Source organism: Vicugna pacos, chromosome X (genome assembly GCF_048564905.1).
Source record: "Vicugna pacos chromosome X, VicPac4, whole genome shotgun sequence".
In the NCBI taxonomy this organism is placed as follows: Eukaryota; Metazoa; Chordata; class Mammalia; order Artiodactyla; family Camelidae; genus Vicugna; species Vicugna pacos.
In genome coordinates this window covers 60,780,386-60,807,117 of record NC_133023.1, presented here as the reverse complement: position 1 = coordinate 60,807,117, position 26,732 = coordinate 60,780,386, and the positions used below count along the sequence as shown (strand labels likewise).

Below are 26,732 nucleotides of genomic sequence, written 5' to 3'. Positions count from 1 at the left end.
TTTACATGAGAAAGTGAAATCACAAAATTATATGGAGTTATAGTTGCTCCTTATGGTTTCCATAGCACTTTCTACATATATGTATTACTTCATATTGTTAACACTTCACATTGTATCATATCATTTGCTTTTATTTCTGTCTCTTTCATTGGACCCTCAAGTCCTTGAGGTAGAGATACATCTTACTTATTTTTATTCCCCAAATCTAATAATTCCAGAAACATACCAATAAAAGTAAAAATAGCAATGAGACAGCATTTTTGCTTAAAACAGCAATTGAAAAATCAGGTGTAAACAAAGCTTTATGCACGAAAATATACATTGAAATAATATTAATTGAAACTTTTAACCAAGGAAGAAATGTTTAGATACATAATGGATGATAGAATATTAAATAAACACTTCAAATCATTTTAAAAAATACTTAATAGTATTATAAAATATTCAAGACGTTAAAATTGGATACAAAATTTTATATACTATCATCCAGGTTAAGAAAAAATATGATATACATAACATACATACGGGTAGAAAAATAATAAAACACAACGGATTAACTTTTGATGATTTTTTTCAGTTTTTTAAAACTTTTTCTGCATTTTTGAAATTTTCTACAATTAACATGTATTTTATAATCAGAAAAGCGTTTTAAATCAATTAAAATTATATAATAATGTTACAACTAGAGGTTTAGTTGTGGTATATAATATCAGTTGAATGCAAACAATTTTGCAGTGCTTTTATTTGTTTCTTATGATCAATAAATGTTTATGGAGAAAAATACTCTACTCTAGGTAACCTAGGTACTCTAATGCTAGGTACTAAGGATAAACAGTATTCTGAAATAATGTTCTTTGGAATTTATCAGTTGGCATATGAATTTTCCTTCTAAATGCTAGATAATTCACTATTTCAAATGTTAGGTGGTCTATCATATTTCTGTCTTGATCTCTTCCTGATATATTTTCAAAATGCCTTTCATTTCAGACATTCATGATGGAATGTTTCTTCAGGATGACAGTAAAATCTAAGTACAATTCTTAGTATAATTCTCCTTAAATTTGGTTTTTTTGAATTTCTATTTGAGAATATTTATATTTGCTCTGAAACATCTTTCGTTTTAGTCATAATAAAGAATGAACAGTGCTCATGACCATGAAAAACTTTCCCTTTAAGCTTCTTGATCAAAATGTGTCTAACACAAAGTAAAATAACATTCAAATAAACTAGGATACTATTTGAAAAATCCAAGCCCTCCAAATCACTCATGCCTATATTATGAGATAACTGAAGCAAAAATCATTATGTGTATACACCAGGGGAAATCCATTATCTTTTTTTTAAATTGAAGTATAGTTAGTTTACAATGTTGTGTCAATTTCTGGTGTATAGCATAATAGTTCAGCACCTAGTGACAGGTCTGGCAAAAAAATAAGAGCTCTATTAACATCTACTGAAATAGCATAGCTATAATGTTTACTTATTACCATTCACTACTGCCAATAACTGATATTTCAAGAAAAAAGAGGTTAATAGAATAAGTTCCTGCTTTCCACAACTTACAGTACAAGGTAATAGCTCTCAGGCTTTTTGAGTATAAAGACCTCTTTCTGATACCAAAAAGATTCCCAGAACCTCACAGGACAGTAGTTATCATGTTCAGTGTCACTGAATAACTGTATAGCAATAATAATTTTGAAAAATTCAGTAACATTTAAAAATAATTGTGTACTGGGGATTTTATTTAAACCATAGTCAATTTTTGTTGCACATAAAAACAAGCATCACCTGTAATGACTCAGAGCTCTTGATTCCTTAGGGAATCACTGCTCAAATATGTATAGCATTGGCAAAGATATGCATACAATTTAAACCAATTGAGTACAATAAACATTTTTGAAGTACCACCCATTGAAGTACCACTAGGTGGTACTTCAAAAATATCATGACAGGCCCAGATAATAGAAGATAGAGTTGTTACCTTCAAAAAGTTCAATAATAGTGAGAAACACTAGCCTAAATAAATAAATAAATCTGTCAGTACAAAGAATGATATGATTATACAAGGAGGTAGTGAAGTGGCCAAGAAAAGGTACCTAGGGATGCCATCAGAGCCAAGTCTTATACGAAGAATAGAAATTATTATTAAGAGAATATGGAATTCTAGGCTGAATGAAAGCCCAAAACAAAGCCACAGAGGTGATAAATAGCATCATATAGACTTGGACACAAAGCTCTGGATTGGTATAAAATAATGTATAAAGCAAATAATTACAGAATATAAGGCTAAAAGAGATTGGAACAGACCTAATCATAATGGACCTTATGTGACTATGTTAAAAAAAATACTCAAATCTTATGCTGAAAATGATGGGGAACCATTAAAGGGCTTTAAACTGAGGTGTGGCATCATAAGACTTCTTCAGACAGAGCCTCCTGGTAGCTGTTGTGTAGATGTATTTAAAAGGGATAAGAATAGAGGTAAGGAGATCTTGTGGTAGCTCACAGTGAAAAAGAACGCGACAATGAATATATGTATGTTCATGTATAACTGAAAAATTGTGCTCTACTATGGAAATTGACACAACACTGTAAATTGACTATAACTCAATAAAAAAAGAGAATAGAGATAAGGAAAATATTTGTTGAAAAAAATGACTGACTGAATGAAGCTATAATAGTCCAGACAAGAGATGGTGAGAGTGTGAACTATAATTGTGGAAGCAGGAGTAGAATGGAAGGAAAAAAATTCAAGAAATATTTATATCAAATCAGCAGTGACTGACTAAATGTGAAATATAAAGAAGTACAAGATAAATTCTGGTTTGAGTAACTGGGTGGAAATGGTGTCTCCAAATGAGACTGAAAATACTGAATGAAGACCTCTTCTGAGGGAAAAATGATGAGGTAAATTTTAGGTATGTTGAAGTGCCTGTGAGACAGAGATACCTAGCAAGAGCAGGATAATGGAGTGTGAAGCTAAAGTGAGAGAAATATGGGCTAGACATATAGATTTGTGAGTCATTATCATATAGGTAATAGAAGTTAAGTATAAATTAGTTCACCCAAGGAGAGAGTATGAAATCAGAAAAAAAAAGTTGCATAACAGAACCCTGGTTATTACATACATTTAGAGGGTGAAGAGGAGACCAAAAAAAATATACAGAGAAAATAAAGTTAAATATGTACAAGGAGAGCCAATAAAAATGTTTGTTTAAGAGCACTATGAAGCAGAAAGTTTCAAAGAGAAATCAACAATGCAATCAACATTGTGAAATGAAGTTGTGTTATCTAGTAAGATAAGACATTTAAAATATGTTCATCAGGCTTGGCAGTTACATAAATAACAATACTAGTTTCTGTGGAATGGAAGAGAAACTAAGATTTCAGTGGGCCATAAATTCCTTTATTCATTCAACAGATGTTTTATTGAGTGCCTTCTACTTGCCAAGCATAATGCTATATACTGAGCATAGAGTGGTGGACAAAATAATCATGGGTTTCTTTCCTTATGGAGCTCTTACCATGTAGGTAGGTATCTACCTCACCAATGTTGCAGACCATGGAGAAAGATAATTTTAATGAGAAATTTTTTTAAATTAAGGAAATTACTTGAGACCATTTTCCTGGTTGGGGAGAAGAAATATATTTATTATATTGTCAATTATGAGGAAGATAGAAGACTATATATTTACACAAACACACACACACTTACACACACACACATACACAATGCCATGATCTTAAATTAGCTGAGCTCAACGAAAACTTGCAAGTAACCTGGGGTTTTCTGCCTCCATTTCTTTTTCCCCATTCTAACAAATGACAAGAAGAAAGGAAATAAACTTAAAATAAAGCTATATTGTACAAAACAAAGAAAGAACTACTTGATTGCCAAGGATATTAAACAATGTAGAAATGAATCAAGATAAAAAATTACTGACCACAGGGTTTTGTTTTGTTCTGTTGTTATACAAGATTACTGATCACATTATAGATAAGATGGGTACTGAATTACCTAAATAACGGTCTAAATTAGAGTAGAATCGACCCTTGAACAATACGAGTTTAAACTGCTCAGGTCTACTTATATGTGGATTTTTTTCAATAAATATGTTGGAAAATTTCTTGGAGACTTGCAACAATTTGAAAAAACCCACAAACTGTGTAGCCTAGAAATAATGAAAAATTTAAGAAAAAATTAGGTATGCAATGAATGCATAAAAATATGTAGATACTAGTCTTTAATCATTTATTACATAAAATATACACAAATTTGTTATAAAAAGTTAAAAATTATCAAAATTTATGCACACAGTCACAAACCATACATGGTACCATTTGCAGTCAAAAGAAATGTAAGCAAATGGAAAGACGCAGTATTAAATTAACTGCATAAAATTAACTGTAGTACATACTGTACTACTGTAATAATTTTATAGCCACCTCCTGTTGGTATTGTGGTGAGCTCAAGTGTTGCCAGTATCCACTTAAAAGGCAGTGTGACAGTAATCGTCTCCACATGAGCAGCTCGTCTTTCCAGTAAATTGCACATCACAATAAAATGTGATTTCTTGCAGTTCTTGCATATTTTTCATATCCATTGCAATACTGTAAACCTTGAATAACACAATGGAACCCATACAAAGTGATGCTGAAAGTGCTCCCAAGAAGCAGAGAAAAGTCATGACATTACAAGAAAAAGCTGACTTGCCCTAGATTGAGGTTTGCAGCTGTGGTTGCCTGCTATCTCAAGATAATGAATCCAGTGTAAGGACCATTGTTAAAAAAAAAATAAGGAAATTTGTGAAGCCTTCACTGCAGCTACACCACCAGGCACAGAAACCTTGCACATGTTGTGAAATGCCTTTTTATCTCAGATTGAAATGCAGCCTTTATGTGGTTCAGGATTGCTATAAAAAAGACAAATCTATAGGCTTTAATATTATTCAAAAAAAGCAAATTCACTATATGACAAGTTAAAGCAAAAGGAAGATGAAGGATCTAAAGCTGGAGAATTTAATGCCAGAAAAGAATGGTTTGAATAATTTTAGAAAGACATCTGGCTTAAAAAAAGTCAAGATAACAGGAGAAGCAGCTTCTGCCAACGAAGAGGCAGCAGACAAGTTCCCGGACACCATTAAGAAAATCACTGAGGAGAAAGGGTATCTGCATGAACAGGCTTTTAATGCAGACAAAAGTGCCTTATTTTGGTAAAAATAAAGTGCCAAAAAGGACATTTATTAGTAAGGAAGAGAAGCAAACAGCAAGATATAAGGCAGAGACAGGCTAACTCTACTGTTTTGTGTAAATGCATCAGGTTTATAATCAGAATTCCTTTATAAAGCTGCTAATCCCCGAGTCTTGAAGGGAAAAGATAAACCGCAGCTACAAGTCTTTTGGTTGTACAACAAGAAGGCCTGGAAAATGAGAACCCTTTTTCTGGATTGATTCCATTGATGCTTTGTCTTTGAAGTTTGGAAGTACCTTGCCAGTAAAGGACTGCCTTTTAAAGTTCTTTTGATATTGGAAATGCCCCTGGCTACTCAGAACCCCATGAATCCAACCCTGAAGGCATCAAAGTTGTCTACTTGTCCCCAAACACATACCTAATTCAGCTTCTAGGCCATAGGGTCATAAGGGCCTTTAAGGCTCATTATACCTGATACTCTCTGTAAAGGATTGTCAATGTTATGAAAGAGAACCCCGATAAAACATCATGAAAGTCTGGAAGTATTACACCACTGAAGATACCATAGTTGTTACAGAAAAGGCCATAAAAGCCATCAAGCTTGAAATAATAAATTTCTGCTAGAGAAAACAGTGTCCAGATACTGTGCATGAATTCACAGAATTTGTGACAGGACCAATCAAGGAAATCATGAAAGAGATTGTAGATATGACAAAAAAGGCAGGGGTGGGGGTTGTGAAGGGTTTCAATATATGGATCTTAGAGAAATTCAGGATCTAATACACACAACATCAGAGGAATTAACAGAAGACAACTGATGGATATGAGTACTTCAGAACCAGTGACAGATGATTAAGAAGAGGCATAGAAAAAGCAATGCCAAAAAACAAATTGATTTTGACAATCTGGCAGAAGGGTTTTGATTATTCAAGACTGTTTTCAACTGCTTTTACAACATGGACCCTTCTAGGATACAGGCACTGAAATTAAAGCAAACAGTGGAAGAAGGATTGGCATTACATAGAAACATTTTTAGAGAAATGGAAAAGCAAAACGGTCAGACAGAAATTATGATGTATTTCCATAAAGTTACACCACTGAGTGTGTCTGTCTCTCCTGCCCCCCCTTCCATCTCTTCTAACTCTTCCTCCTCTGCCACCCCTGAGACAAGAAGACCAATCCTTCCTCTACCTCTTCTTCCTCATCCTACTCAACATGAAGACGATGAGGATGAAGACTTTTGTGATGATCCACTTCCACTTAATGAACAGTAGTCATCCTTCTGAACAGTTAATAAACTTATCTATTGTTTATGTGCGTGTCTTTTGTGTAAAAATCTAATAACTGTATGGCAAGAACTATATTATGCATTTTTGTGTCATCATCATTGCCTAAGCATTCATCATGTAGAATATCATGTGCAAGATTTGTACTGAAGTGGATAGCCTATAATTACATAGGTATAAGGTAAGTGAAATTTAATATAAAGTTAATCATATGTTAGTTTTCTTACTGATTTTTAACTTTGCTTTCAAAGAATTACCTTACTGTACAGTACACTTCTCTATCTTAAATGTAGAAGCTAGGTATCAGACTATAATAACAGGTAAGTGGTTTTTTAAAACATGTAACTATGTTTCCAACACTGCATTATGAATATGACTATAATATTATATGCCATAAGAATTTTATAATGGTTTATTCACTAGTGTACAGGCCAGGCTACTGTGAAGCAATTATACTATTTACATTAGGTTACCATAAAGCAATCATATTGCTACTTCTTCATTATCAATGCATGAATCATTATACCTATAAATAAATATGAATATCTTTTTCATATTATCTTTTCACCTTTGATGTCTAGTATTAGCAATATATATAACATCTACAGTATTTTGTATCATGTAAGACAATATTGACGTGGGTTCTGAGAGATAGATGTTTCAACTTGTAAACACAAACTTTGGTATCGATTTCTTTTTTGTCAGGGAGGTAATTAATAGGTTTATTTATTTATTTTAATTTTTTTATTTTTAATGGAGGTATTGGGAATTGAACCCAGGAGCTTGTGCATGCTGAGCACACAGTCTCTACCACTGAGCTATACCCTCCCCTACGGTAATTAAGTTTTGAGGGAATCAAAAGTTATACACATATTTTCAACTGCACCAGGGGTTCAGGACCACTAACCTTCACATTGTTGAAGGGTCCATTGTGTCTTTAGGATCCCTTCAAGTTTGGAGACGCTGAGCACTTTTTCTCTTTTTTACTCTGAATGCCATGTAGTACCATAATGTGTAACTTGAAATGGTGCATGTTTAACTAAATAAAGTAGGCCCCACAGTAGCTACATACATGAACTGATTCCTATAAAAACGATTTTTTCAAAGTTGCATTAGATTGTACAGAGTGTTAGAAAATAAACAAGCTTATTGATTAATTTGACTTTTTAGTCCTATATGACATCAGTAATTCTAGATCTAATTTCTCTTGTTATGAGATGAATCAAACTATATAGTTACGATTATTACTGTGCTCAATTTTCAAGTACTCTGACCTCAACATGAAGTTTCCTCATTGCTAATTGACCAGTTATCGCATATAATTCTAACAAATGTCCAGGTATTATTTCATATTTCATACCTGTTTTCTTACTTCCTCAATTTGGAAATGTATTTTCCTGGGCTTATCTAGAAAATCAAGCTTCAGGTTTAGCATATCTTAGGCATCTATGTCTCTGTAAATTATGGAATTTATAACCAAGAACCTTGGGTTTTCTGTTATTCTTTCTAAATTTAAGAGTTTCCATATTTTCCAGTCTTATTTTTGTTTTCAGCCTGGGTGCTTATGACTTGTAGTACATTTTAATTCCTATGGGTAAATTCGGATAAAAACTCCTACCTACTTCTGAATACTTCTTTGTTTTCCTATTGATACCCTATCTTTGTTATTGTTGTTATTCTAGTAGCAAGTGGACTTTGATTTCGATAGTCTCAGACTCCTAACACACCAGGGCTTAAACCTGTATTTACAATCTATAAACTATGTTATGATAAATAAGTTATTTCACCTTTGTACCTTAGTTTCCTCATTTTCAAAATGGGCTGATAATAATACACTTCATATGGCTATTTGATGATTAAATGAGAAAATACACAGTGAGTATTCAATAAAACATCCATTCTCTTAACCTTTCCTAAAAATTAAATGGAATATATGACTATATCTTTTAGAAAAATGCATATCTAGCATGCTGCTATAAAAATATTTCGCTCTTGTGTCTTCTATGACACAAAGGAGAACTGAGAAAGTCCTTATTCAAAACAAATGAAATAATAAACTATAGCCAAAAATACTGTGCTTTACTTTTTGGAAAGTATTACTACTTTAAGTGAATTGTAATAAAAGGGCAAAATCCTAAAGTTAGTTTGTATGATAAACAATATTAATAACTATATTAAAGCTAAAGTGCCAGAAAAATAAAACATTTTACTATTTTCTCAATAACAATACTTTTTTTCCATTATTAAGGCTTCATACTACATTTGTGAAATAAGTTCTATAAGGAATACACACACACACATACACACTTACCCACCACTGGAGTAATCTATTTAGTTTTATAAATAATGATACTAACATTATTTTCAACTTAAAATACCATGAGAAGATATTAAATAGCACAAATGAGACTTATGAACTAATTAACTGGTGAACTAAATGCCTGCTTGGAGATTTCACACTTGCTATGACATAACATATTGCTATGACAAAACAAAGTAGAATAAAAAGAACAACAACTATTACTGTTACAATTATTCTACTACTGCTGCTGTTCTTAATAGTTAAATATTCCTTTTATTGAACATCAGCTGTGTTTCTTGTGATCTGCTAAATACTGTTAAGTATTTATCTCATTTAATCTTTACAACAACTGTATGAAGAAAATATAACTCTCCTCATTTTATAGGTGAGGAAATTAACTTTCCAAAAGTCATAGGTGGCAGCCAGGATATAAAAAACAGGCCTAAATCTAGAGACACTGGAGTAATATCTACAAACCAGAAATTTTTAAGGATTTCTATTTCATAGAATAAACAAGGACCGGCTGAAGAAAGGCACCAAAGACCTCCTGATAAAGAAAAGTAGCATTGAGAAGTGAGGACCTTGTCAGAGACTTCATACACAGGATTGACACCTTGACAAAAAGGGAGACAAACAAGCAAACAAACTCTGGCTGTCATGGTCCATTCTGTGTTAACGATGTTAATGTAACAGGAAACTTTGGTTTTATATCCAATGACTTCTAAGTTAATGCTGGAAGTTAGGAATATGTCAACAATATGAAGTCAATAATTATGTATTAAAATGTCACAGTAGTTTAAGATATCCTACTAACAAACTACCTATTCTAAGCCTGTCAACAGCATTGAAATGCAATGCAAGAGCTGGTTAAAATAAATGTTAAATAAGAATCTTAAAGACTCATGTTTCCTCCATATTGCCAATGGTTTAGTATTTTTTAACACCTCCAAAATTCCTGATCATACTTGCATGGCTTTTATTAAATAATAGCTTAAGCAAAATGAAAATCTTACTGCATGACTAGATTGGTTAACATAGAAGGATATGAAGTTTATCCATATGTTATCTACCTTTAGACAAGTTTGGAAATTTCATTCAGTCATGTTTATCCTTTTATATTTACTTTTACCTAGAAATGCTATCATTTTTTTCTGACAATGAAAATAATATATGAGGGCATTGACACTGATTAATTGCATGTAAAAATTGTCTAAGGCATTTGCTGATTTATGCTTTATTTCATAATCTAATAACAAGTGCTGTGATAATTCCTTGATTGAATGAAAGAGAAGGAGCTCTTGGAGTTGTATTATTATTTTTAGACTTTTGAGGTAGAGGTTCTAGGACAGACAGGCTCAGCTGACAAAGAACTAGTTAGATGTGGAAAACTGTCACAAGAGAGCTAAAGTGAGGAAATCAAGAAAGTCAAGGGCAAAATTCTTGAAATGCTGGCAGCCAACTACTAGGAAGGGAGTGGAAGAGAACTAAAATATTCACTTTAAAATATGACTGAGCTTTGTTACTGTTTTAGACATATGCCCAAAGGTTGTATTTATATTAGATGACACTGAAGTGTTAAAAACATCTGATGTAACTCAGCTTACTTACATGGTCACATAACATTACAAATTTAAATCTTTTGGATAATTTGTATTTAATTCCACAAAAAGACACACTGAATAAAGTGATCGTCAAAAAATGTTTTCAACCTTAGAAGACACAATATAAAATGAAGAGATAACTCCACAGATGTACTAAAGATTCAGAGAAGCTATACGTCATCAATTGGCCTGAAAGAAATAATAAAAAACATGCAGGAAAGAAGACTAATTTCCCATCAGACTTAGGAAACAGTACAAACTCAGTAAGAATTCATACAGTTCATTCTCATTATTTGCAGTAGTTATTTTTCATAAAGTCACCAAAAACACTGAGTTAGCGAGTAATGAACCATAATTCCCAGGGAAAATAAAGGATTAGACGTCTATAAGCTGCTGGTCACAGCATTTTTGTCAACCACTTAATACATAACCTTGTTTCCATGTTTTCCTGTTTTACCATATCTCATAAATGCATGTATGTATGTATGTATAATATATATATATATATATATTTAATTCATCAATATTGACTCACAGCCAACATCACTATAACTCTTGCCTGGATAACCTATAGGTGATGGACAAGTTTCTGGAAATATAATGTCCAGCAAGACTGAATCAAGAAGAAACTCACCACTTGAACAAACTGATCACTAGAAATGAAATTGAATTAGCAATAAAAAACCTTCCTACAAATAAAAGTCCAGGACCGAATGGCTTCACTGGGGAATTCTACCAAACATATGAAGAAGAACTCATACCAGTCCTTCTGAAATTCTTCCAGACAATTGAAAAGGAGGGAATACTTTCAAACTCATTCTATGAAGCCACCATCACCCTGATACCAAAACCAGGCAAAGACACTACCAAAAAAGAGAATCATAGGCCAATATCACTGATGAACATAGACACCAAAATCCTCACCAAAATATTAGCAAATAGAATCCAACAACATATAAAAAAAGATTATACATCATGACAAAGTGGGGTTAATCCCAGGGACACAAGGGTGGTATAACACATGCAAATCAATCAATATAATACATCACATCAACAAGAGAAAGGACAAAAAATCACATGATCATCTCAATAGATGCAGAAGAAGCATTTGATAAAATTCAACACCCATTTATGATAAAAACTTTCCCCAAAGCGGATATAGAGGGAACATACCTCAACATAATAAAAGCTATATATGACAAACCTACAGCCAGCATAGTACTCAACAGTGAAAGACTCAAAAGCTTCCCACTAAAATCTGGGACAATACAAGGATGCCCACTATCACCACTCCTATTCAACATAGTCCTGGAAGTCCTAGCCACAGCAATCAGGCAAGAGAGAGAAATAAAAGGGGATCCAAATTGGAAAAGAAGAGATAACAGTGTCACTATATGTTGACAACATGTTACTATATAGAGAAAACCCTAAAAGGTCCACACAAAAACTACTAGAGCTGATTGAAGAATTCAGCAAGGTAGAAGGTTACAAAATTAACATTCAAAACTCAGTTGCATTTCTTTACACTAATGATGAATCAACAGAACAAGAAAGAAAAGAAGCAATCCCCTTTAAAATAGCACCCAAAGTAATAAAATATCTAGGAATAAATCTAACCAAGGAGGTGAAAGAATTATACACAGAAAACTATAAACCATTGATGAAGGAAATTAAAGACTTTTAAAAATGGAAAGATATCCTATGCTCCTGGATTGGAAGAATCAATATTGTTAACATGGTCACACTGCCCAAGGCAATCTACAGATTTAATGCAATCCCTATCAAATGACCCAGGGCATATTTCACAGAACTAGAACAAATCATAATAAAATATATATGGAACCATCAAAGACCTAGAATTGCCAAAGCATTACTGAAGAGAAAGAAAGTGGCTGGAGGAATAACTCTCCCAGACTTCAGACAATACTATAGAGCTACAGTCATCAAGACAGCATGGTATTGGTACAAAAACAGACACATAGACCAATGGAACAGAATAGAGAGCCCAGAAATGAACCCACAAACTTTTGGTCAACTAGTCTTTGACAAAGGAGGCAAGAATATACAATGGAATAAAGACAGTCTCTTCAGCAAATGGTGTTGGGAAAACTGGACAGCAGCATGTAAAGCAATGAAGCTAGAACACCCACTTACACCATACACAAAAATCAACTCAAAATGGATCAAAGACTTAAACATAAGACAAGATGCAATAAATCTCCTAGAGGAAAATATAGGCAAAACATTATCTCACATACATCTCAAAAATGTTCTCCCAGGGTAGTCTACCCCAGCAATAGAAATAAAAGCAAGAATAAACAAATGGGACCTAATGAAAGTTACAAGCTTCTGCACAGCAAGGAAACCATAAGTAAAACAAAAAGACAACCTACCGAATGGGAGAAAATTTTTTAAAATTAAACTGACAAAGGCTTGATCTCCAGAATATATAAGCAGTTCATACGACTTAATAAGAAACAAACACCCCAATCCAAAAATGGGCAGAAGACCTAAACAAGCAATTCTCCAAGGAAGACCTACAAATGATCAATAGGTGCATGAAAAAATGCTCAATATCACTAATTATCAGAGAAATGCAAATCAAAACTACAATGAGGTATCACCTCACACCAATCAGAATGGCCATCATTCAAAAATCCACAAATGACAATAGCTGGAGAGGCTGTGGGAAAAGGGGAACCCTCCTACACTGCTGGTGGAAATGCAGTTTGGTGCAGCCACTGTGGAAAACAGTATGGACATTCCTCAAAAGACTAGGAATAGACTTACCATATGACCCAGGAATCCTGCTCCTGGGCATATATCCAGAAGGAACCCTACTTCAGGATGACACCTGCACCCCAATGTTCATAGTTGCACTATTTACAATAGCCAAGACATGGAGACAGCCTAAATGTTCATTAACGGATGACTGGATAAAGAAGTGGTGGTGTATTTATACAATGGAATACTACTCAGCCATAAAAACCGACAACATAATGCCATTTGCAGCAACATGGATCCTCCTGGAGAATGTCATTGTAAATGAAGTAAGCCAGAAAGAGAAAGAAAAATACCATATGAGATCGCTCATATGTGGAGTCTAAAAACAAAAAGAAAAACAAACAAACAAAGCATAAATACAAAACAGAAACAGACTCATAGACATATAATACAAACTTGTGGTTGACAAGGGGGCTGTAGGTGGGAAGGGATAGACAGGATTTCAAAATTGTAGTATAGATAAACAAGAGTATACTGTATAGCAGAGGGAAATATACACAAGATCTTATGATAGCTCACAGAGAAAAAAATGTCACAATGAATATATATATGTTCATGTATAGCTGAAAAATTGTGCTCTACACTGGAATTTGATACAACATTCTAAAATGATTATAAATCAATAAAAAATTAAAAAAAGAAAAATTTCCAAAGAGCAACTAAAATCATAGGCCTGCTTCACGAAGAAGAGGAAACTATTGGTTGTAATAAAATTGGTGTGTTCTCTGTAAAGTCTGTGATCTCAATTTTCCTATGATTATAAGATTTAAGATAGTTGTCTATTCCATTTTAGAGAGAACCAGTATTTAAAAGTTCTTACTACATTTTTATCACAAAAATGCTTTATATATAGTTAAAAATAATAATAAACCAGGACTTGCTTGATATAACACTTAACTACATGGTATTTTGACATGGTTTTCTTTTTTAGCCATTCATTATGAAAACTGTTTTTTGTGTTGAGGTGAAGGTACATTTCTCTTGAACGGTATTCTTATCAGAAGGACACTTTAATATATGATATGTAATAATTGTAAAATTGCAGGATCACCAGTCAATTAATTTGTAATTCTATCATTCATAAAATCAGGAACAACTTTGCTAACACCAAAACTGATTTTTAAAAAATCATTATCAGCCCAAAGACACCTAAGGTTGATAAGAGAATATTTTACAGTGCTAATTCTGTTGGGAGCTGATTCATGCTTAGTTACTGAATGGTATCAAAAGTATCTAATAAGTTAAGATATAAAGAATCTGCTATTTGTATTAAACAGGCAGTTCTCAACTTTAAATATACTATTTACTTAAGGAGAAAGATGATTTTAATAGATACTTTTGGCCATTGAAAATAAACTGAGTTACTCTTCTCTTTTCAGCCATTAATGTGTTCTAAATATCTTACTCCTGAAATATTTGCATATTTCTTCGAATCACAGAAATGTAACTGGATAAGAAGACAGCTTTTGTAATGAATAGTTATATTTTTAAAGTAATAATAAAACCTCATCAACATTAAAAGTGCACTAAGTTTCAACTACATGGAAATAAATCAGTTGTTTTAGGGGTCAAATTCATATATGGAATAAAGTGACCTCGTCCTAAAGAAGATTATAAATTAATTGAAGAGATAAGGCACACATATAAAAAGATAATTATAATTTATGTAGTAACCAAAGATGTTTACTAGGGTGATTACCATAGAGATTGTATCACTCTGAATATTTGATACCAAATTTTTAAATGGCACCTTTTTGGAAGTTGATAGGCTTCAACATGTCTATCATATCATATCAGAATATTTATACACTCATGCACCTGATGTGGCTTCTCTTGCATAATATAAGACTACTAACTAAATCTTCATCTTAATTGCACTGCACTCTGTGAATTCCAGTAAACCCTTATGGGTCTAATGTATAGAAATCTAGGTTGATCTTGAGATTCCTTACTCAAGCATGATTTTTAAATTATCTAGAAAGTTATTCTAAGGATGAATATGAGATTTAGTAAAAAAAATAGGGAAAGGCTAATAACAAATGAGAAAAAAACACTAATAGAGAAATACTGTAAGTTTAAACAAACAAAAAAAGTATAAAAGAATAATATAATGGAGCAAATGCTTGTCAAATGTATGTCCATAATCTTTTTTCCTCCCTCTATCGAAAGTTGAACAAATATTTATTAATATCATACTATATTTATTAATATAATTGTCAAAGAGAATTTTTAAGATGATCCTTTCTATCCTGTTAATAAATGCATCTTAAATGATGGATTATCTGAAGACTAAAATAAAGAATGAAAGGCTTAATTCACACAACCTGATATATGGTTCTTCTTTAACAAGTTATATACCCTTCTTTTTCCTTCAACTTATAAATTTGTGTCTTTCTAAACTTTATATCTTACCTCCAGTTAATGAAACTTCAGTTAGATAGATGAGAAATATTGGATGACTTCTTTTTTACAAACAATTAAATCTGAAAAACAGAAACAGAAGATTATTAATTTTTGTGTAGTCTGGATCACTGCCTAATTCTGATTACGCTTTGTCTTAGGACCTGACTTAGAAATGGGTCAATTGAATTCAGTTGCTATAGAAAATCAGTTTTGTTTTCAGGCAACTGAGATACACAAGGTCTGGAATAATTTGTGAAATTAAATTTCAAGACTTTTTTTTAGCCAAATACGGAATTTGAGACTTGTGGTAAAAGTAGTTATCTCAGTGAAAAGTTCCATGAAAAGTCTGATAAATACCATTTTAACAAGTTGCTATCAAGAGTGCCCATAGGATTGGCTTTTCACAGTTCTACATTTCTAAGTTTTTTTCTTCTTTACATTCTTATTAGAATTTGTCTTTTAACTGGTTGCCTCTTTTATTCTAGTTTTATGGTGGATCAAGTGATATGGAAGTATATTTCCCTCTATATCTTTATATGCCTTACTCAATACCCATTTTAGGAAAGAATTATATATATGGAAATGTTAACTTTTAGTATATCTCAGCTACAACTGACCAACAATGGTCTTTAAAACTGAGGTTTAGAGAGGATGAAAGTATATGACAAAACTTCTAGACCAGGGCTATGCAAATCAAATAGGCTATTAACCTGATATAATTACCCTCTGTAGACTTTTGCCTGATACATTGATATTGTCCTATAGTATTTCCTTCTGAGTGAATATGAGCATAACAAAAGCCAATCTGGATTGTACTCAGAGTCCATCCAGCTCAGTATTCTGTTACTGACAATGTCAGTTATGCAGTGCTGAGCACACAGAAGGCAATCAATATTTCATTGAATTGTTCTTGAAATAAGCAGGCATGTCTGATATTTAAGGCACCAATTCCCAAATAAAAGCCATCTTTTCCATAAAATGCAAGCAAATTTAACTCCTTTTTGAATCTTCATTTTTCAGTACATAAAACCATGTAACATATAAAATAGAAATTTTGTTTATTTTAAACTAGCTATTTCTATCCTATGTCCCAGTATATACCTTAGAGAACTCTTGCAAATGTGTACAGTGAGACACAGTGAGTCAAAGCAGCATTGCTTATAATTGAAAAAAAAAAAAGAAAGTAACCTATAAATGTCCACCAAGAGGGGAATGGATAAATAAAATGCAGCATTCTGATATGATGGATTATTATACATACAAATGTAGATACATCAATACAGACAGATCTCAAAAACAATGCTGAGTAAAAAGTATGGAGCCTGGATACATACTAAGTATAATATTTACATAAATTAAAACACATACAAAATATTGTATATTATCCATGAATGTATACTTATGCATGTAAAGGACACACAGTACCTCATGAAAGTAGTTGTCTTCAGGAGGGAGTGCAGAGACTAAGACTAGTGAGTGTGGTCAGAAAAGACTTCAACTTCTATATTGCTTTATTTATTTTATTTTAAAAAGGATTTGAAAGAATTGTGACAAATATTAACTATTGTACATTTTTGGAGGAGGTGGAAACATGGGTGTTTAATATATTATTTTTTTATTTTATATATTTTTTAAATTTCTCATAAAATAAAATTTCTTATAAAACTATGATGAGAATCATGTAATACTGAAAGCACGTTTAATATGCTATTTAACTTATGAAAATAAAAAGACTACCTCCTTCTAACACTGAGTAGGCTGAGTCATAGAATGATTCTAAGAGCCTAAGTTGCTCAAGATTCCAGAAGCAAATTCACTTTTACTCTATCCATACCCTCTGATTTTACACACTGATTCAATCAACATTTACCCATTCTTTCTATACAGAAAAATATTAAACAGTTTACCCTGATCAAAGCCACTATGGCACTTGTAACTGTATGTAACTTGTAACTGTAACTTTAGCACCTTTGACATTATTTTTTTCTTAAGGAATGGTTAACATAAATGCCTAATTTTTCCCAAGCACCAAGGACATGCTTTTATATCAATCAGTATGGTTTCTTTTTTGTTTCAAATACCTTTCTTGATGATGTTTACCTCTTTGTTGAGTTTTTTGTTTGTTTGTTTTTTGTTTTGTTTTGTTTTGGTTTTTTGGCTAGAGAGGACATTACTTAGCTACTATGTCTGAGAGCCTCCATTCTAATTATTCTAACATTCAGGATAATCTCATTTAATTCTCATGATAAAGCTAGGAAATAAATACTATAATCCCTGTTTTTGCAAATGAGGGAATTGAAACACAAATAGGTTAAATAACTTGCCCAACATAATCAGCCATTCAGTATAAGAACCAGAAAGTGAAACCTAGCTCTGAATGATTCCAAATGCCTAGCTCTTTCCACTGCCTCCAAAGTGGAAAAATTTACAATGATTTCAAAATCCTTTCCTTCATCTTAATTTTACTAATTATAGTAAAATGGTTCAATGCTATTGTTGCTTTGATCTTGCTATGGCTATTCCTGAAAAAGACTAAGCTTAATATGTGTTTTTGTTCTTATCATTGTGTGTCTGTTAGTTTAATATAAAGGCACCACTAGATACTTCTAGATGTACAGCAGTGGTTCTTAACTGGAGGTGATTTTATCCCCCAGAGTATATTTTGCAATCTCTGGAGACATTTTTGGCTGCCACAAACTGGGGTGGAGGTTACTGGTATCTAGGAGGTAGAGGCCAGGAATACTACTAAACATCCTATAACATACAGGACAGCCCCTCAAATCAAATAATTGACCAGCTCAAAATGTCAATAGTGCTAGTTAAGAAACCTTGGTCTACAGGTAAAAATTGTGGACCAAAAACTATAGCTGGTTTTGAAGAAAATAATATTCAAAAAACATGTACTAAAGTATAGGAGACTTGAAAAATTTACAAAGCATGCTAACTCTGTTTTAACCAATCTCTACATAAAGTTCTAAAACTATGGGAAGGACTTTGACAGAATTTTGACTTGAGATATCAAAATTGATCTGGGATGAAGAGCAGTTAGAAAGTAATACTAAATAAAAGTGGTATATGGAGTTAAGTGTATAGGTTCTGTGGCCAGTAAAATGATATATGAGTAGAGAACAGTAGTCTTTTAAGACAGCCAGTGTTTTGTGTGTTTGTTTTTTATCTTCCTTCACTTGCCTTTCTGATAACAGTCTCTTATTTTTGTTTTTTCTTCTTTTAAGAGTTCTCACCAAACAGCTCCTGGATGGTAAAATAGAGATTAGGAAAAGGTTTATTAAAATGAGTTTCTCAGCTTTTCCTCTAAAATCAAGAACAAGGCAAAGGTGCCCACTCTCACCACTTCTATTTAACATACTATTGGAAGTCATAGCCACAGCAATCAGAAAAGAAAAAGAGATAAGAGACACCCAAAATGGAAGTGGAGAAGTAAAACTGTCACTATTTTCATATGACATGATACTATATATAGAAAACCCAAAGGCTCCATCAAAAAAGTATGAGAACTAATAAATTAATTCAATAAAGTTGCACGATACAAGATTAATAAACAGAAATTTGTTGCTTTTATATACACTAACAATGAACTATCAGAAAGTAAGAAAATAATCTCATTTAAAATCACATCAAAAAGAATAAAATACCTAGGAATAAATTTAACCAAGGAAGTGAAAGATCCATACTCTAAAAACTATAAACACTGAAGGCTTAAAGATGATACAAATAAATGGAAAGATATCCCATGCTCTCAGATTGGAAATTTAATATTGTTAAAATGGCCATACTACCCAAAGCAATCCACAGATTTAATGTAATTCCTATCAAAATACCCAAGACATTTTTCACAGAACTAGAACAAATAATCCTAAAATTTATGTAGAACCACAAAATACCCTGAATAGCCAAAGCATTCTTGAGAAAAAAGAACAAAGCTGGAAGTATCACGCTCCCTGACTTCATTCTATACAACAAAGCTACAGTAATCAAAATATCATGGTTCTGGAACATAAATAGACACATAGATCAATGGAACAAAATAGAGGGCCCAGAAATAAACCCAAGCACTTTTGGTCAATTAATCTATAACAAAGGAGGCAAAAATATACAATGGAGAAAAGACAGTCTCTTCAGTAAAACATTCTTGGAAAACTGGACAGCTACTTGTAAAAGAATGAAATTAAGACATTTTCTCTGTCATTTGCAGCAACATGGATGTCCCTGGAGAATGTCATTCTAAGTGAAGCAAGCCAGAGAGAGAAAGAAAAATACCATCTGATATCTCTTTTATGTGGAATCTAAAAAAAAAAAAAAGAAGACGACGACAAATGAACTTAAATATAAAACAGATACAGACTCAGACATAGAATACAAACTTGTGGTTGCCGGGGGGAGTGCGGTGGGGAGGAACAGACTGGGAGTTTGAGATTTGTAGATACTGACAGGTATATATAGAATAGATAAACAAGTTTATACTGTATAGAACAGGGAAATATATACAAGATCTTGTAGTAGTTCATGGTGAAAAAGAATATGAAAATGAATATATGTATATTCATGTATGACTGAAAAATTGTGCTGTACACCAGAAATTGACACAAGATTGTAAACTGACTATAACTCAATAAAATTAAATTTTTTCCCACCTTATAAAAAATAAACTCAAAATGGACTTAAGATCTAAATCTAAGACCTGAAACCATAACACTCCTAAAAGAAAACATAGCCAGTACACTGCTTGACATGTCTTAGCATATTTTTTTGATCTCTCTCCTCAGTCAAGGGAAACAAAAGCAAAAATAAACAGGTGGGACCTAATTAAACTTTAAAGTTTCTGCACAGTAAAGGAAACCATCGACAAAATGAAAAGACAACCTATTGAATGGGAGAAAATATTTGCTAATATCTCTGATAAAAGGTTAATATCCAAAATATATAAAGAGCACATACAACTCAATATTAAAAAATATTTAAAAACAGGCAGAAGACTTAAATAGGCATTTTTTTCCCAAAGAAGTCATACAGATGGCCAACAGGCACATAAAAAGATGTTCAGCATCATTAATTATCAGGAAAATGCAAATCAAAACCACAATGAGATACCACCTCAAACTTGTCAGAATGGCTGTCATCAAAAAGACAACAGATAACAAATATTCACAAAGATGTGGAGAAAAGGGAACACTAGTACATTGTTGGTGGGAATGTAAATTGGTACAGTTACTATGGAAAACAGTATGGAGGTTCCTCACGAAACTAAAAATAGAACTATCATATGATCTAGCAATTCCATTTCATGGTATATGCCTGCAGAAAAGAGAAACACTAATTCAAAAAGATTTACGTACCCCAATGCTCACAGCAGCATTATTTAGAATAGCCAAGATAATGTAGGCAATCTAAGTGTCTATCAACAGATGAATTGATAAAGAAGATATGGTATATATATACAATGGAAACTTCAAAACATAAAAAGACTCACAGATAAAGAGAACAAACTAGTGGTTACCAGTAAGGAGAGGGATGGGGGAGGGGCAAGATAGAGGTAGGGGATTAAGAGGTACAAATTTCTATGTATTAAATATATAAGCTACAAGGATATACTGTACAGAACATGGAATACATCTAATATTTTATGATAACTTTAAATGGAATATACTCTATAAAATGTTGAATCACTATGTAGTAATTCTGAAACTAATATAATATTGTAAATCAACTATACTTAAATAAAAAAGAAAAGTAAAAAAACTAGTTTCTCTATAAACACTTATACCTATATTAAAGAATTTCTGAATCATACAACCCTCAAAACTACTTTAGAATCATCTGAAGTGGAAAGTATCTCTAATAATAGCCAATGATTTTATTCTTTGTCACATAACCCTTTAAGAATCAATTAACTCAGCTCAGTTTATATATACCAAAATATAATTTCATTTGATTATTCAAGTTTTAAAAAGGTTTCCTGGCAGAGAGAAATTTTAAAGTCTTGAGTGCCCTGTTACAATTAAAGGTTTCTAGAGAAATGCTCTTTCTGACAACTATATATTGCAATCACCACATATCACCGTTTATTATTAAAATAACAATGAAATCTCAGAAAGTATCACTTATAGAAATGGTAAATATGTGGATATATTTTTCCTAACTATCCAAGCCTTTTTTTTGGTTATTTTTCTATTCACCTGAATCTTACATTCACTTCTCATCTGGTCTCCTTGTGCTCATCTCTCACTTCCTAACTTTAAACTGGATGACTTTTCAGATCACCCTTTGCAGCCACTCAAACCGATTCCTCTTGTCTTTAAACTTCTGTTCCTGATTCATCTTCTATTTGCCTCTGCTAAAAGAGCTTTACCTCATCTGTAGCTTTAATCTCTTTCACTTATCACTTGAAGTGTTCTAGCCTACGAAATTTTGAAAAATCCAATCAAAAATAGCAGAACAATGAAACTAGCAAGGTGTTCTTTGCATGCCTAGGGAAAAAGCTTTTCTATTATGAACAGGAAAGACCTTTGGTTGACACCTGACTAGGATTCCCAGGAAACTGATTAGCTTTCTTGTAGAAACCAGAAAGACTGCTAGCCGGCAGAATAATTCTTCATTTTACTCTTATGCTAAATGGATACCTGAGCTATAGAAAGCAAGAAGCAGAAGTGGTCTTATTTATGATTCCTTCTTGCCAATCTGCTATATGCATTCAAAAGTACTGGATTAGGAATCAAAGAGTCTTGAACTGAAAATAGACTCCATTTGTTCAAAACTTGCTTGGGTAAATCATACACTCTCTCTGAGGCTTGTTTCTCTTTTTTTCTTTAATTGACAAAAAGAAGATGATAATGCCTGCCAATTCGCCTCAGATTACTATAAGTATCAAATGAAATGATGTTTAATAAGCATTTTTAAACTATGAAGTTCCATCCAAATTGAGTTATTTTAGTCAGTATAGGATTTATATTACTCTATAATAGAATGTTTATTTCCATTACACAAACAGAGGCAAAATATAGACTTCTGGGCCCTGTTTTAAATTTATTTTATCAGAATCTATAGAGGTGAATCCCACCCACCTATATTTTTAACAAGGACACTAAAGTTTGAGCGCTACTAGTCAATACTACACCATTCTCATTTCTGGTGTACTCTTTGCTTTCTACTTCAGTGAAAGTTTACCTGTCATGTACCATTTAACTTTCTAATCATCTTGAAATATTTGCTAAAACGTAACAAATATGTTGTGTTGTCACAAAACAACCTAAATTAATTTTAAAAATTATGTAATTTGGATTTCAACTGCAACTTTTTTACAAATGTTTTTAACTTTAAAAAGCAAAGCTTGTTCTTTATAATACAATGGATTGCGAAATACTTAGAAAACTAAAGAAGAATCATGAAAATACTCAACTTCTTGAGGGAGCTATTATAATTTACCACATTAGCCTTATTCATGCCAAAGTTGAACAGATTCAATAGCTGCTGAGTCCTGTTTGGTTCTTTACATCTCAATTATCCTAGTAAAAATTCAAGATCTTTTAAAACACACCTTTCTAGGTTTCCATAGGTGAATTTTACCATATCTGAGTTCATCAGTATGTGGCTGATGTTGGTTCAATTAAACCTTAGAGTTAATTAAGTCCCAAAAGAACAGTTTGGGAGGTCCTATACCTAACATCTTTAATGTTATGGCTCAGTTCTAAGGGTGAAAGAAGAAAAAGGTAGTTGCCTGTTTAGGTTAGTGAGGGTAGGAGGTATTACTAAGTTTGGTAGAGTGGAAGAAACAAAGCCAATATCTAAGATAACCCAAAACCATAAGAAATATGAATAAATAAAATAAACAATGAATAATTGTGCCTAGGGTGAGAGAGTAAAATTATATATTTAAAGACTACATGTGGCTTTAAAAAGGTTAACCTTAATCATCACTATAATAAACTAAACATTTCCAGATTTCATACTAACATGTCTAGGAGATTAAAATAAATTATTGATCTTAAGAGTTTAATTAGAGTATGTATTAATATAACACTAATATATTCTTAGAGGCTATATTAACATGGAACAACCCAAATAGCCATCATCAGGAGAGAGGATGAATAAATTATGATATATTCATACAGTGGAATTCTCTACAGCAGTGAAAATGAATGAACTATGGTTCCATGTAACACAAACAAGAAACATTATGATGAGTTACAAAAACAAGTCAAAGAAGAAGAAAAAGCAGTATGATTTCATTTAAACAAAGTTTAAAAATATGCAACACTGAAGACCATATTGTTTAGTGATGCAAATATTATGGTAAAACTATTTTTAAAACAAGGAAATTATATATAAATTCAAAACAGCAGTTGCCTCTAAAGAGGGAAGGAAAGGAATGTGATTAGGAAAGGAGTCCACAAGGGAATTTATAGGGAACAGCAAATTTCTTTTCTCATAATGGGTGATAAGTCCCAGGAGTTTGTTGTATTGCTTCTGTTTATTCTGTATTCACGTTTTACAGATATTTTTATAAGTATTCAATATTTAATAAAACAATTAAAATAAGGTGTCTTTCTTTTTCTGCAATATACTTTCTCTGTAATAAAACAAGTTTATGATTTTAACAGATTTCAATTCCTTATTTTCAACAGCAGCAGTTATAACTGAATATGCATATACTTTAAATAGTTTTATTACTGGGCCTAAGATCAAAAAAATTTCTAAATCTAACTTTAAGAAATGAGACAGCTAAGGAATAACATGACTGCAAGGTCTGGAGTCAAAATCAGTTTAGAACTCATAAAAATAAAAACAATTTTTTAATCTTCTAAGTGGTTAGTAAATCAAAGATACAGGCTTTTTTTTTTTTACTTAAGATGGACAACAACAAATTTCCTAACTGAGCAAATATCTTCAGATCTTAATTTTACTAAAAACTTGATCCTACCCTAATATCCCTCTCTTAAGAAGTTCTTCAATATGAAAAACCACTTTAAAAACACTTTTTATAAAAGGCTTATTCCTATAGGTTACCTATATATAACTAAAAATTCTTTACATAAACTTGGAAATGCTTATGCTTTATTGGATTGTTCTGGTCTACATGTGGATTTGTTGAAAGAGCTGTGTTAATATATATTAAACATCCAGGTAAGAACTTTTTAAAACATATTTTTAACCTTTATACCAAAAAAAAAAAGGTCTCGAACAGTGAAATAGAATTGTTCATCTAGAATGGAAAGTGTTGAAACAATGACGATATTTGCCAAGTTTTGTTTATCGCCATAAAGGTAAACCTTGCATCTCATCCATATACGTATATACGGAGAGAGAGAGAAACATTAAAAAATAAAAATAATCTTTATACAGTTTGAACTATGGAAGTGGTTTCCAGATTGTTCTTTCCCAGAACTTTATACTTAAAAAGATTTGTTTTGTTTTTCCAGCATTAAGGTTTATAATTAGGAGACAGTCTGAAGCCCACCAATCATCAACACAAAAGAGTAAAACAGTAGCTTTTAGAACCATTTTGGTTCAACAAGAAATGATCCTGAAGATAAAAAGGTTAGCCAATTATTTACTTGTTGTTTTCCACACATACTGAAATAGTGAAGAAAAAATTTAAAGTCAAACTTATAAAATTCCTCAATAAGGATATACGTACACCAGTTTTTTTAGAATCCCAAAGAGAAACCTCTTAACTCTTTTTTGGAATTTCCAAGACTTTTGAATTAAAATGCTGCGACACCAACGCCAAAGATTTCTTACTTTCCCATAAATCTAGAGATGTAGCATCTAATAAATTACTTTTTGATATTTTAATACGTCACACATAAATGCTAACCACTGTGTAGAATTCCGATTAAACTCTCGCCTATGATAGATTTCTTCATAATTTTCATATTTTACACCATCTATTATAAAAAAATCTATTTATTACGAATATATATATTTCATAGCAACTTCACTTCTTAAACTTAGGCTTACTTTTTTTGTCCTTCCCGTCTAACCTAAAACTTTAAGGATCATAAACCTTTTTAAAACTTCAGTTGACCCTCACAACTCAAAATTACCAACCCCGCTAATCCCTCAGGCCCTTATTTCATATGATTATAACTTTTTAAAAGTACTTTAAAAGCCCTATACCTTTTTCCTTCATCCGTAAGACTTAATCTCTGAGAACAGAAGTGAGGGGTCAAGGATAGTGTGAAATCTGAGGGAAGAGGTGGGGGAGGAGTACGACAAAAGAAAGAACTGGAAGGTTAGTTGGGAGGTGAAAACCGTTAGGCGCTGGGTTAGGCTAGCTTACACGCTAAAGACAGGAGGGGGAGGGGCGTAACCTCGATCCCACACGCCCCCAAGCGGCTACCGCGCACCCTAACCACCTCTCAGAGAGGCAGCCATTTTGGCGTTGCCCCAGCCCCGCCCCTCGGGCGTAGACGGCTCCACCCCCCGGCCTGCCCGGCGCAGAAACCGGAAGTGGGATTGCGGACCTACAAGCCAGGCTGGCAGCAGCTCGGGACTACAACTGTACTCCGAACGCCCTGCCATCAGATCTGTGCTGCTGCCTCCCAGGAAAAGTCGTGAGACCATGTCGAATATGGAGAGTATCCTTAACTGTCTGAAAAGCTGCTGCTAGGACTTCGGGAAGAGGGGAAGGGCAATGCTCGGAGCCCTGGAAGCGGCCTGGTAGTGACTGTTTAGGTCTAGTTGTGGAGGGGTGAGGGCTCTGATGCCGATTGGTAGGCGCCAGTAGCTTGTTTTGCTTTGTTGATGTTTTCTTGGTAGCAGCAGCCGTTCTAGAGTCAGGGAACTTGGGGCTGCTTTGGCAATAGTCAGGGGACTGATTTGATAAGATTCTCGAATGCAAGCCCTCCGTATTTGAGGGCTGCTGTCTCCTGTGGTTTCAATGAGTGTATCCACTTCTTAGAAATCGAAGGAGAGTCGTGCAGAAACAGACACGTCAGGAGTTTGCCAGAGGTTTGGTGCAGAGGTATAGGTTTTGAATACATAACAAGGGCAGATAGTTTTTGTGGAAGTTCTTCCTTTTTTCAGAGTAGAGGTGACTGGTAATGAGTTAAAGTGCTTAATAAGCAGCCCTCCGAAGAAAGTTAAGTGCTTGTTAATCTGATTTAGCACATGAGGAAATTCACAGTTCCCTAAAGGTACAAAAATTC

General features: G+C 32.9%; 2 protein-coding genes across 2 annotated transcripts in view; one reads left to right on the top strand and one right to left on the bottom strand.

The window, feature by feature from the left end:
- Positions 1–15,608, bottom strand: part of TENT5D (terminal nucleotidyltransferase 5D) — a 72,479-nt gene extending 56,871 nt beyond the window's left edge. The window contains exon 1 of the mRNA XM_006219118.2: positions 15,577–15,608. The gene's annotated coding sequence lies outside the window, so the exon portion shown is untranslated. The remainder of the gene's footprint in view (positions 1–15,576) is intronic.
- A 10,420-nt stretch (positions 15,609–26,028) lies between these two features.
- LOC102526872 (charged multivesicular body protein 1B2) overlaps positions 26,029–26,732 on the top strand; it is a 33,520-nt gene continuing 32,816 nt past the window's right edge. Inside the window, exon 1 of the mRNA XM_006219120.4 lies at positions 26,029–26,162. Within this exon, the coding sequence (XP_006219182.1) occupies positions 26,147–26,162 (16 nt within the window). The 5' untranslated portion in view covers positions 26,029–26,146. The remainder of the gene's footprint in view (positions 26,163–26,732) is intronic.